Source organism: Schistocerca americana, chromosome 2, assembly GCF_021461395.2.
Source record: "Schistocerca americana isolate TAMUIC-IGC-003095 chromosome 2, iqSchAmer2.1, whole genome shotgun sequence".
NCBI classification, from domain to species: domain Eukaryota; kingdom Metazoa; phylum Arthropoda; class Insecta; order Orthoptera; family Acrididae; genus Schistocerca; species Schistocerca americana.
Genome location: NC_060120.1, coordinates 655,026,180 through 655,040,707, shown reverse-complemented (window position 1 = coordinate 655,040,707; position 14,528 = coordinate 655,026,180). Strand labels below are relative to the sequence as shown.

Sequence of the window (14,528 nt, the reverse complement as noted above, 5' to 3'; positions counted from 1 at the left end):
TTAGATTTGAAATCGGGATTTTGGCAAATTCAACTTCATCCGAACTGCAGAAAATATACAGCTTTTCTCTGTTTCGGCGACTGTTATCAATTTTGCAAATTACCGTTCGGCTTAACTATTTCTTCTGCAGCTTTTATTCGCGGTTTGAACACTATACTTCCGACAGAACTTAAAGACAGAATTACGACGTATGTAGACGACATTCTTATAGCAGAAGCTAATTGGTCTGAACACAATCTGATTCTTGAACAACTGTTACAAACTTTTCATGCACAAGGACTTACAGTTAATCTTAGTAAATCGCACTTTGGCAAAACTTCCATAAAATTTCTTGGACACGTAATTTCAGCAGAAGGCATTGCACCTGATCCGGAAAAACTTCAAGCTCTACGTGACATTAGTGTTCCTACGACGAAGAAACAATTACGCAGTTTTTTGGGCTTAATTAACTTTTTTCGCAAATTTATTCATCACACTGCTTTAGACACACCCAGATTATGCCAATTAACAGGTAAAAACACTATTTGGTCTTGGGATAAGCAAGCACATTCTGAATTTGTGAACCTGAAACACGCTTTGTTGAATGCTCCACTTTTATCGCACCCAGATCTTACCAGAAATTTTTCCATTGCCACTGACAGTTCCAACACCGCTTTAGGCGTACACATTTTCCAGGAAATAGAAGAAGATGGTTCAACAGTAATTAAAAACATCGCATTTGCAAGTCGCATTTTGTCACCTGCTGAGCGAAATTACTCCGTTACAGAACTTGAAACATTATGTGTTGTATGGGCTTTCATGAGATTTAGGCACTTTCTTTATGGCAGACATACCACAGTTTACACAGATCACAGAGCGATACAATTTTTACTTTCAGCCAAATTCACTCACGATAGGTTAAGTAGATGGAAACTTTATTTGCAAGAATTTAATTTTACGATTGTTCACATTCCCGGCACACAAAATGTTATAGCAGACGCACTATCGCGTTCTCTCAGCAACAATCAGCAAGACGTAGCAACCCACTTCTGCAAAGCAAATTTCAGTGTCATGTACATTCAGCAAGTTGCATTTGAAAACTTTATTTCATCGTCATTACAGGACATAGCACGAGAACAAAATAAAGACAAGGTGTGGAAAGAAATTAAACACCTTTGGCTAGATAAGAATAATGTTACGATTAGAAACCACTACACTGTACGCAATGACATTCTGTTTCGTCGCTCTCATCCTGACAGCAACAATTGGTTATTATGCATTCCTGACGAACTGGTTAACAAATTAATTTGGTACACTCATTTAAGTTACGCACATTACGGAGCACGAAAATGTTTTCTTATACTGAGACAGAACTGTTATTTTACTAACATGGAAAAACGTATACGACGAGTTTTAGCGTCTTGTAAAATTTGCCAGAAAGCTAAATCAGACACCACTTCACATATTCCTCCTTTATATCCCATTATACCTGTGAAATTAAGACACATGGCCGCAGTAGATATTTTTGGTCCGATTCCCAGAACTAACAGAGGTTTTTGCTACATCTTTGTCGCTGTTGAGCTCACTTCAAAATTTGTTACTTTCACTCCATTACGCAAAGCTACTGCTAAAACTGTTTCAAATGCATTTGTAAAACATTTTCTATCTCATATAGGGCATGTGATGAGAGTAATTTCTGACAATGGATCTCAATTTCGTAGTACCGTATGGACACGCATGTTACGAGCCAGAAACATTTCTCCGATTTATATATCCAAGTACCACGCTTCTTCGAACCCTTGTGAAAGATTAATGAAGGAAATTGGTAAGCTGTGCCGAATATACTGCCACAAAAGACATATTGATTGGGATACACACATACTCTCATTCCAAGATGTAATTAATTCCATTCCAAATGAATCCACTATGCTATCTGCGACTGTTATACTGAAAAATGTTGAACCACCGAACAAAATTAAAGAATTAGTAAAATTACCCAACTGTAGGCGACTACGACACCACGAAATAATTGGCATTGCGCTGAACAACATCAAACGTGCCGCAGAGCGCCGGAGAAGACAGCAAAAACAGGTTTGTACACGCCGCGTCTTTCACGTTGGACAGAAGATACTAGTACGTACACACTATTTATCCAGCAAATTAAAAGGTAAGTGCAGTAAATTTGAACTTCTATACGCAGGTCCATATCGGATTCGCAGCATCCCTCACCCCAATGTTGTACACGTCGAAACTTTGAGAACTAGAAAATCGAAAGGCAATCACCATATATCAAACATTAAACCGTTTATTGAGTGAAACCACTGTATGATTCAACACACTATGATGCCATTTACTAATGCAATTATTTCACGTGACTAATTACTGATGATTATCGTATTTTTTCTTGGCAAGTGCCCGGCAAGGTAAGGTTAGCAGGTCGCTTTTCTTGTCGTTACACATCAGACCGTGCATATTTTTCCAGATGAATTTACACATTTATGACTATTTCTGCAATTATATTTATGTGACTACTTATTGATGATTATCGTATTTTTTCTTGGCAAGTGCCCGGCAAGGTAAGGTTAGCAGGTCGCTTTTCTTGTCGTTACACATCAGACCGTGCACATTTTCCACTTTTTTTTGTGTGTATGATTGTACTCCTGTTTTGTTTGTATGCACTGTGAAATAGTTAAGATATAACACACAACAGTCGACTTTGACATTTTTTTTTGCCTTATGACATCTCAACATCGTGACTGTTTCACATTTTTTTTTTTTGCTGCTGCATTGTATTATTATGTGTACATTTTTGCATCTGAACACTGTCAACGTCTTTAACATATTACGTTTTCTGTCATGTTATGCTGTATGGTTAATTATGTCACCATAAACCAGTCATTATTTAGTGGGTATATGATTTAAATGCAAGACATTAATCTTTGTTCATCAATTTCAGAAAGAAATGATTTGTGTAAGAAATAAATTCAACAGAAATGGGAATTTCACCTACGGAATAAACGAAAGGAGATGCAATAACTTTATGAGGAAGAGTAAATGGATCAGGATTAACAAACATTAACAAGAATATACTATACTCATCATAGAATAGCAGTCTTAACTAATTTTTTCTTTCAGAATACAAGGTGATTGATGCAGGCTGTCAGACTGAACTACACACCTTAGTTTTAGTGATGAAATATGCTAGAGATAAGGAATAGTTGAATAATGAGTAATGAAGTGATTTTTTGCAGATGATGATGAATACTGATGAATAATGATGAAGGATATGCTGTTATGAATAATGAAGTTTTTCTTTACAGGTGATGATAATAATGAAGTTATGATAATATGGATAATGAAGTGATGGATAATGAAGTTTTTTCTTTACAGATGAGGATAATGTTGAAGTTATGTATTTATGCTACGTAGTTATTTAAGTATTTGTTGCAGTTTGCTTTGACAGCAGGTGTTACATTGCATAGTAGGATGACGGAAAGTTTTGGAAAGGACAGCTATGGAACATATTTTATACACATTTCACTACCTGTTACTTCGAAGTTCACTACTTTTCAGCATAGTGTGCGTTTCTTCTTTCAGGTCAATAATCCGTTTTTGTATTTTCTCCAGGAGAAGCTTTTCATGATACTTACTAAACCTGTTACTTATTATACCTGTTCTAGTACTTGCATTTTTATATTTTTACCCATTTGTGTCTATCGTTTATAAATGTGATCACATGTACTGCCTTGTTACATAATCTTGCTACAGCTGACTCATGACGAATGACGTTACCTATCCTCATTTGCTGCAATAGGTCAAAAGCAAATAGTTATGTTTCAGCAACTAATTATCGATCCCAACGCAATGCATTGCTACCAAAAAAATGTATTACCAGTCCCACATAATGTCACTAGTTTATGATAATTCTGAATTATACTGATCAACTATGAATAGCATGTCACTTGAGTAATGACCTCTTAATGAGACTATATTCAAAATAATGCTTTGTCACTAGCTAATAAGGAACACTGTTTATTGTAATGTTACCACTTATAATGCCTGTGATTATTAATGATTTGACTGTAATTAACTGATTTTAATAATGACTTTGTAATGGTCTGAATACTACTGAAGGAGGAACACTGTTTATTGTAATGTTACCACTTATAATGCCTGTGATTATTAATGATTTGACTGTAATTAACTGATTTTTAATAATGACTTCGTAATAATCTGAATAATACTGAATGATGATTCTATTCAATACTTGCTGGCCACTGAGTGCCAATAATTAATGTCACTCCACGAATTGTTATTAATTATGCCATTGATTAGCTCTTGTTTCCAATGTTGATACTTTGTTGTTGGAAATGAATGTGACTGTTTCATAATGCTTTGTAATTAGGAAAAGACTAATGATTCTTAATAGATTGGAATGACACATAATTAATTAACTATGGTACTGTTTAATAATGCTTTGTAATTAATTAAGGCTAATAATTCTTACTATATTGAAATGACAAATGATCAATTAATTAACTGTAATTAGACAAATGATTAATTAACGACAAATGATTAATTAACTGTAATTATACAAATGATTAATTAACTGTAATTAGACAAATGAGTAATTAATGACAAATGATTAATTAACTGTAATTAGGAAAAGGCTAATGATTCTTAATTATACTCTGTAACTGAAAATAATGCATTTATTTCATAATGCTTTGTAACCAGGAAAAGAAGGCTACTGATTCTATGTAAAACAATTAATGAACATTTTTCTGTAATACTACATACTTGGTACAGAAATGTTCAATAACTGGGCTATGAATGCCACAAACTACTAATTAAGTCTGTAATTGTTAATATTATGTGACTTGATGTCCTTCACCTCATAAGCTGACTACCCTGAATTACTGCAATGTCCATTTGTCCTGTTTATCCTAGTGATCATGGAGCACTATCTTTGGTTTTGCACTAATTCTACGTTGGTGTGCCTTGTAAGAGTGTGGTGTTGACACGACATGCTGTCCACCACCATGAGCGATGAAGACATTATTATGGTCCCACTGTTTGGTGTACGTAATGTACTGCCAAAATGAAAACATGGAACATTACTACGACAGTTCAGTGTCTTTGCTACACTGATAAATTCTGATGGGAAAAGATCTTCAAGTTGTGTCACTTGGTGTTGTACTTCTGTGGAAAGATATGGACTTTCAGAGCAGCTGTGTGCAATCTAAAGTGCTACAACCATGATGCAATCCTTCCCTTTCCTATCCTGATTCTTGTCACATAAAGAAAAAATTTTTTGGTAACATCATTTATGTTCATAGGTTATACATTTTTCGATTCGCTGAACTCCAATGCGAATACACTTATGTCACTTGTCAATATAATATTTTTGCCAGTCTGTTCATTTGTTCTGAATATGCTAAAGAATTTTTTTAGTGCCTGTGCACTTTATCTGTCAAATAATTTGTATATACTTTTCTGATTTGCTACTATGTTTTGTACTCACATTTTGTCTTTGTCTGATATATTTTGTACTTAGTGCGTGTGCACAACATTTACTTTATGTACTACATCTAATTATTCTTGCCAGTCTGTTTATTTGTTCTGCATATGCTAAAGAATTTTTTCAGTGCCTGTGCACTTTATCTGTCAAAAAAATTTGTATATACTTTTTTCTGATTTGCTACTATGTTTAGTATTCACATTTTGTCTTTGTCTGATATATTTTGTACTTAGTGCGTGTGCACAACATTTAAATATTCTGTAAGTTGTAGGATTTTGTTAATTAAAGAAAAATTTTGCCGCGATTGGCAAGTCCAAATGACTCACCATCGCTGCCAAATTTTTGCCCCCCCAGTGGAGGGTTATGAAACACGTATGTAACATAGCAGCGATGGCGAGGCATTGTAGCATCTGTGACCAGAGAGTATGCGCTTGACCGCGCGAGTGTTGCGAGCGGTTCTCTGTCAGTAGTCGTTGCGAGTCCGTCAGTAGCAGTCAAGTAGTCGTTGCGAGTCTGTCAGTCGTTGTGAGTCAGTCAGTCGTTGCGACTCTGTAGCTCTGTCTAGTGGAGAGCAGTACTCAGTCTGTAGTCGTCATGCAGAGCGGTCGGTCAGTAGTAGCAGCCCAGTGCGGTTGTGTGATGTAGGCGGTCGGCAACACTGGTCAAGATGAGGAATAAGGTATACTGTTAATTAATATAATCATTAGATAATGAAAAATTTTATTTATTGTAATTATTCTCCAACAAGTCCCCCAATAATAATTTTTTATTTCAAAAGCATTTTCTCAGAAATTTAATTTTTTATTGAACTCAAGATTTTGTTGCACTTCCCAATTCATTCCACTTCTTTTGAAGAAAATTTTTAGTAAAATCACAAAAAAGGAGAATATTATTATTTGCAATGCAGTTCCTCCAAGCGGTGCACAACAACAAGAGCAGATATGTGACATCCATTTATTCTGAGGTAAGACTTTAATTCTGATTGTTTTACACAGGGCCAAAGACCGATATTTCGATTTAATTGTATTTTCTTGTCACTGAATGGACTTTAATTTTTTGCAGGAGTTATATTTGAGTCAGATTGCGAATTTCACATTTTTGTTGCCATTGTCAGTACATTTGATTGTGGGCAGGTTACGCATAGAGCCATGTCCATCAGCATTTCTAATTAGTATCGTCCTTTTCTTTTAAAATTTTTGTGGGGAGGTTACACTTGGCTCCCATTTGTATTAAGTATTGCTATATTTTCTTTTAAAATTACGGTGGGGAGGTTACAACTTGTAATCTGGCACTGAACCACTGTGCTACCTTTCTTATGTAATCGAAACTCTTGGCAAATTGAGTTTACTGATTCTGCATCATCGGGCTTCAACTAGGCAATTCTAAAATTAGCAACTTCCACATGGTTTTCAAACAACCCGAATCATGTTTCCTGAAATCACCGCAAACTTCACTAAGTATTAAATTCAGCCAGAACCACAAATGCTTCCAAAACACGGCCAAGGCCATCTCGTAAAGTTCGATCTACTATTGTTCTCTATAATTCGATTTATCATACGATTAAATTTGTGCCGTCTTTCTTTTTGGAAACTTTCGTAATATACGCTCCTTTGGCATTTTTTCTGCTTGTTGTCCATTTCTTTTGTCTCTTGTAATAGTAATTGTTTCTCTGGAGCGATATTTTCCCTCTATTCCTAATTTTCGGTTACTTTCTCTGCGTCTGAGGCACTACTGTCACATTTTGCTACATTATCTCTTTCGTCTCGTGAAGTTAATCAGAATCCGACCCACACATCCAGTTTCGCGAGCCACATCCGTTCTTAGCAAGTTACAAGAACAACACCAACGTATTACTCTAAAAAATGGTTCAAATGGCTCTGAGCACTATGGGACTTAACATCTGAGGTCATCAGTCCCCTAGAACTTAGAACTACTTAAACGTAACTAACCTAAGGACATCACAAACATCCATGCCCGAAGCAGGATTCGAACCTGCGACCGTAGCAGTCGCGCGGTTCCAGACTGAAGCGCCTAGAACCGCTCGGCTACTCCGGCCGGCGTATTACTCTAACTTTGTTGTGACTGAGAATGTAGTAATTGACTCATTCCGCCCCAGAATGGCAGAGAGATGATGATCAAACTCATCACATCTACATCGATTACTAGTAAACCTCTTTCCTTAAGCTGACTCATGCCTGGGGCATACTTGGCAAGGTTTTCCTCATGTATGTTAACGCCATTTTAACGATGTTCAAATGACTGCTATCTGGAAATGCTAAGGTTTAGTCCTTTGTATGGAAGAAACAAAACAGAACAGAACGTGAATATTCATGAGAAAATTAGAACAGTCTGCAAAACTGAATTACCCAAATTATTCAGAGTCTCTCGCTTATGTTTTATTCATGAAGTCATTTCTGATACATCTTCGATTGTCTTGTGCTTTGAATGAATCTGGTTGCTCCTTGATGCCTTGCATTAGTAAGTTTATCATATATCGGCTGGTCACCTGTGGAAATGTCTTCGTAAGATCATGTGTTACACTATAATTACTCTGAAGTGACTCAATTTTAGAGACTTTAATGGTCTCATACAGATATGATTTCACATATATAGAGCGAATCAGGGAGTGAAAATTTATACCAAGGCTGGGAATCTAATCAAGGTCTCCTTCTTACTAGGCAGGTGTGTTAGCCACTATGCCGCCATGGCACTGCAGTTCACACACCTGCACAGATTACTCTGGCACGCCTCCTTCTCGATTCAAATTCTCAGTGCTGCTCCAGTCTACTTTAAATTCCCCCTTATGCACGCACACACCTGCGGGGCCAGGAAATGATATGTTAGAAACGTTATATGCGAAATATGGCTCCCTACTATATTAAATCAATATATGGATAAAACAGTCAACCTCTCGGATCTCTGTGGGGGAGCAGCTTGAAAGGAGACACAATGACCGCAGAAAAACAAGCATTGGTACTTGGAATGCATGTTCACTGCTACAAGCAATAAAACTAGAAAATGTTAAAAGGGGGTTGGAAACGAATAGTATGAACTCTGCAGGAATTTTAGAGATAACATAGGAAGGATGTGCAAAGTTGCAGTCAGATGAATGCGTAAGTGAACTTACTCACAAGGACAATTTAAAATAAGGAATGCAGTAGAAGTAATTATGACAAAGGCAATGGCTGGGAGCGTGGAACAGTAATGTACATTGTTGTTGTTTTGGTCTTCAGTCCGAAGGCTGATTTGATGCAGCTCTCCATGCTATTCTATCCAGCGCAGGCCTCTTCATCTCTAAATGACTACTGAAACCTACTTCCTGCTGAATCTGCTTACTGTATTCATCTCTTGGTCTCCCTCTACAATTTTTATCCCACACACTTCCCTCCAATACTAATTTGGTGATCGCTTGATGTCCCAGAATATGACTTATCAAGTTTTCCTTTGTGCTGACATTCCCTTAAGTAAACTGAACCATCAAAAATTTCGTGAATTCGGATTAAACACACACAGGGAAATATCTTCCTGATTCTTCCACATTAAGAAAGGACGACATCAGCCAAAGACATGTGCAAACAATGAAACAAATGAGACAACAGGTTGCAAATAAAATCGTATGGGTATCAACTGATGAAACCACAGACTCTATGAAAAGATATATTGCAAATACCATTGTGTGAACTTGTAAGAGGATGGTCCAGGCGAAAGTTTTGTAATAAACTGAGAACATTTTTAAAAAGTAATTTTTTCCACCGCTAGTAAATTGTTCGACACATTTATGGGTATCCTATGGCCCAAAGGCGTAAAGCATGATACTACTATTCGTAACGAATGCTGTGCCTTATATGATGAAAGCTGCCGACTCACTTAAAGTATTATACAGTACCATGGCGCATCTGATTTGTATAGCGCACGCCTTACACTGAGTTGCAGGGGATGTTGTGGACTGGGAACGTCGAGTTTGATGAAAAATCTCGTTGCCGCTGAAAAAGACTAATAAAGGTGTCCTTGTAGACGGATGTGTGGGTTCCAGGGCAGCACACCCACAATGAAACTAAGGCAGAATTGAGAATAGTAAAATATATTACTCAACTTTGGTAAAGCTGGTTACAGGAACTGTAAGTTTAGCCTGTCTGTCTTGCGTTGACTGTAGTTCCATAAACACAAACTAAATAATGTTCTCTGAACTAAAGTCGGAAGAAAAGTAATATTCTGTCTTGATGTACTAGTCGAAGAACAGTTCCAAACTAACACTACTCAGTTAAATCCCTAGACAGGCGGTCTCTGTCCACACACGATTATTCTATTCACTGTTCTGTTTCTACTGAAGACTAACCACTGTCTATCAGCCACTGATTCTATTTCTCACGACGACTTGAAGGCTTGAAAACACGACGAACGTTCCGCAGGAACTCCATACCAAGATTCGGACTGAATTATAACTTGCAACTCATAACTTCTGCTAGTGCACGGTTGCTTAAGCGCGCGTCTCTTTTCCAGCTGGCACTGTTGCTCCAGGGGGGGGGGGGGGGGGGTGATTCTCGCGTCTATCTCAGCACACTACAGAAGAGATTCGTAGTAAATTCAGTGATATTAACAAACTTATTGGTGTGTGTCAAATAGATATTTTTGTATGCCCCTACACGTATTACAGAATTTAAGTTGTTGGCTCCAGACATTTCGTTACCAGCATCTACCAGTTTGAAAAGGTGGCGGTTCTGGATTGACGTTTGCAACTTTTGATGCTAGAACTTCAACGTTGTGAAAAGCATCATCGGTTCATTCGATAGCAGCGAAGCCGCTACAACTGGAATAGCCCACGAAGTAATGTCTAATGCTGAAATTTCAGGCGAACTTCCGTACATAAAATCAAATTATCGGATTTACCCCTGCTGCGGTTCTGGATTGACGTTTGCAACTTTTGATGCTAGAACTTCAACGTTGTGAAAAGCATCATCGGTTCATTCGATAGCAGCGAAGCCGCTACAACTGGAATAGCCCACGAAGTAATGTCTAATGCTGAAATTTCAGACGAACTTCCGTACATAAAATCAAATTATCGGATTTACCCCTGCTGCGTCAACTGCTCTAAGCCATCAGAAAGGCCACTAGTGAAGTAGACAGAACAAGTGAAAAAAACTGTGCATAAATTATAAGCTGTTTGTTGTAAAGTGGGGAAAAAACGTCTCAAAGAAAATGAAAAAGGTGTTAGAAAAGAAATTAAGGGTATCATGAGTTGCGTTATATTTCAATGATGTTGTCGAATGAAAAGTTCTCTCACATTCATTTAGATTGTCCTTTGGAAATGTGCTCCTCTTGTATTAGCTAAAGTAGAGAGACGTTTTTTGAAGCACAAGGCTTTGTTGGCTAACAATAGGATTTCTTTTTTATTTGAAAATTTACGCAACTTTTCACTCAGAGCCCATAAACTGAGCTAAAAAAGAGGATCAAGAAAAAAAGAAAGACAAACATCACAGGTTAACTATGTTCTGAAAATGTTAATAAAAGCATACTAAAAGATCGAATTCCAAAATTTAACTTGCTTCTCATGTGCATTTTATTCTCAGATAAATAGTTCATTTCGTGAAGTGTTTATTATAAATTGTTGCAGTTGCAGTACATATACGAGGGTCGTTCAATAAGTAATGCCCCACATTTTTTTCTCAGAACATATTTACTGTTAATAAGAGTCAGAATTTGGTGACAATATACATCAACATGTCTCGTCCATGTTCTATTTTTCTACGTAATCTTCCTCACTTTCTCTGGCCGTACGCCAACGCTGTGGAAGAGCATGTATTCCCTGCTGGTAGAAGCTCTTGTCTTGTAAGCGTAGCCATGTTTTCACTGCCTGACTGACACTCTCGTCATCTTCAAAGTGTGTTCCCCGTAGAGAATCTTTAAGCGGCCGAAAGAGATGGAAGTCGGAGGATGCCAGGTTTGGACTGTACAGTGTATGAGGGAATGATATCCAATCCAATTTGGCGATGTATTCCGGGTTCTCAGACTTGCGTGTGGGCGTGAATTATCGTGCCGGAGCAAGATTTCTGCCAGATTAATGTCCGATCGAGCACGTCGGGAACGGATCTTGAGTTTATTCAGTCTTCACGTATGCCTCCGAATCGATGGTTGACTCTCTTGGCATCACATCCACGAGAATGGCACCATCAAAATCTCAGAAAATTGTTACGTGACTTTTCCGGCAGAAGGGGTTGTCCTGAATTTGTTCTTTTGTGGAAAGTGAGGATGATGCCACTCCGTAGACTGCCTTTTTGTTTCAGGCGCAAAGTGGTGCATCCAGCTTTCGTCCCCCGCAACGATCCGTCGGTGTCAAAGCGCTCCAACAATTCAAAAGAAATGGCCTTTCTTTGAATTTTGTGATCCACTGTGTGCATTCATGGAACCCATCGTGAGTACATCTTTGAATATCCGAGACTCCCGATCATTTCAGACGCACTTCCAATGCTGACCGACAACTGTAGAACCAATAGTAGAGTTGTGATTCGCCGGTCGGCACGAATAATGGCATCAGCACAATTTAGCATTTCCAGAGCTGTGGCTGTGACAGGACGTCCCGAGTGTGGCTGATCGAGGAGCTCTCATTCTGCATTTCCTGAGGCTGTAACTTTCTTTACTCATCGCCCAACTGTACTCCTATCAACTGCAGCATCGCCATACACAGCACAGAAACGTTTATGGATGTTCACCACGGTTTCTTTTTCTGCACGCAAGAATTCAATAACAGCACGCTGCTTGTAACGTGAGTCGTATGTAGGCACCACTTTGACGCTGTATTACGGCTCTGCCATCTACCAGAAAGGTTCGAAACTTTGCCGGCGCACAGAACAAACATCAAATGTGAAGCACCAACAAGGACGTTTGTCTATGTATATTAATGACTTTAAAAAAATGTGGGGCATTACTTATTGAGTGACCCTCGTATTTTGGCCTCTAGTTTGGAACCGACTGGTTCACTCTCAAGTAACTTGATTCCGACTTGCATAGTGAGCACATGTATACAGGGTATTACAAAAAGATGCGGCCAAACTTTCAGGAAACATTGCTCACACACAAAGAAAGAAAATATGTTATGTGGACATGTGTCCGGAAACGCTTACTTTCCATGTTAGAGCTCATTTTATTACTTCTCTTCAAATCACATTAATCATGGAATGGAAACACACAGCAACAGAACGTACCAGCGTGACTTCAAACACTTTGTTACAGGAAATGTTCAAAATGTCCTCCGTTAGCGAGGATACATGCATCCACCTTCCGTCGCATGGAATCCTTGATGCGCTGATGCAGCCCTGGAGAATGGCGTATTCTATCACAGCCGTCCACAATACGAGCACGAAGAGTCCCTACATTTGGTACCGGGGTTGCGCAGACAAGAGCTTTCAAATGCCCCCATAAATGAAAGTCAAGAGGGTTGAGGTCAGGAGAGTGTGGAGGCCATGGAATTCGTCCGCCTCTACCAATCCATCGGTCACCGAATCTGTTGTTGAGAAGCGTACGAACACTTCGACTGAAATGTGCAGGAGCTCCATCGTGCATGAACCACATGTTGTGTCGTACTTGTAAAGGCACATGTTCTAGCAGCACAGGTAGAGTATCCCGTATGAAATCATGACAACGTGCTCCACTGAGCGTAGGTGGAAGAACATGGGGCCCAATCAAGACATCACCAACAATGCCTGCCCAAACGTTCACAGAAAATCTGTGTTCATGATGTGATTGCACAATTGCGTGCGGATTCTCGTCAGCCCACAGCTGTTGATTGTGAAAATTTACAATTTGATCACGTTGGAATGAAGCCTCATCCGTAAAGAGAACATTTGCACTGAAATGAGGATTGACACATTGTTGGATGAACCATTCGCACAAGTGTACCCGTGGAGGCCAATCAGCTGCTGATAGTGCCTGCACACGCTGTACATGGTACGGAAACAACTGGTTCTCCCGTAGCACTCTCCATACAGTGACGTGGTCTACGTTACCTTGTACAGCAGCAACTTCTCTGACGCTGACATTAGGGTTATCGTCAACTGCACGAAGAATTGCCTCGTCCATTGCAGGTGTCCTCGTCGTTCTAGGTCTTCCCCAGTCGCGAGTCATAGGCTGGAATGTTCCGTGCTTCCTAAGACGCCGATCAATTGCTTCGAACGTCTTCCTGTCGGGACACCTTCGTTCTGGAAATCTGTCTCGATACAAACGTACCGCGCCACGGCTATTGCCCCGTGCTAATCCATACATCAAATGGGCATCTGCCAACTCCGCATTTGTAAACATTGCACTGACTGCAAAACCACGTTCGTGATGAACACTAACCTGTTGATGCTACGCACTGATGTGCTTGGTGCTAGTACTGTAGAGCAATGAGTCGCATGTCAACACAAGCACCGAAGTCAACATTACCTTCCTTCAATTGGGCCAACTGGTGCCGAATCGAGGAAGTACAGTACATACTGACGAAACTAAAATGAGCTCTAACATGGAAATTAAGCGTTTCCGGACACATGTCCACATAACATCTTTTCTTTATTTGTGTGTGAGGAATGTGGAAGTTTGGCCGTACCTTTTTGCAACACCCTGTATTGTGACATTCATCTACCGTCTGTGTGATGCTCGTATTGCCAACTTTAGATGGTTGTCATTAAGATCATGTACTTTTAGTGTAGCCTCAATAAGTAAATCTTGAAACTAGGCGCCAAAACATGTGTACTGAAATGGTGACAGATTTGTGAAATAAAAGACTTATTGATCCTAGATTAACAAAATGTTGAATGTGGAAAATAGTTCATTATCATAAACTGACTTGCTAACTTATTTGCAACAGAAATTTTACCTCCTCTTAATATTGCCTGTAAGGTGGAAAGCTTGCGCGGCACGTACCAGGGTCTGGCCCTCGGCGGACTGGAAGAGGAAGACGTGCGCGCGCACGAAGACGTCGAGCGGGCGAGAGACGTTGCCGGGTCGCATCAGGCGGTCGTAGCGGCACGAGTCTGTGAGCCGGCGCACCAGCTCC

General features: G+C 39.2%; 1 protein-coding gene across 1 annotated transcript in view; it reads right to left on the bottom strand.

The window, feature by feature from the left end:
- The window catches only part of LOC124595064 (pH-sensitive chloride channel 2-like), a 311,686-nt gene that overhangs the window by 77,049 nt on the left and 220,109 nt on the right, over positions 1 to 14,528 (bottom strand). Inside the window, exon 3 of the mRNA XM_047133641.1 lies at positions 14,396 to 14,528. This exon is cut by the window's right edge and continues 33 nt beyond it. Coding sequence (XP_046989597.1) covers positions 14,396 to 14,528 — 133 coding nt within the window. The remainder of the gene's footprint in view (positions 1 to 14,395) is intronic.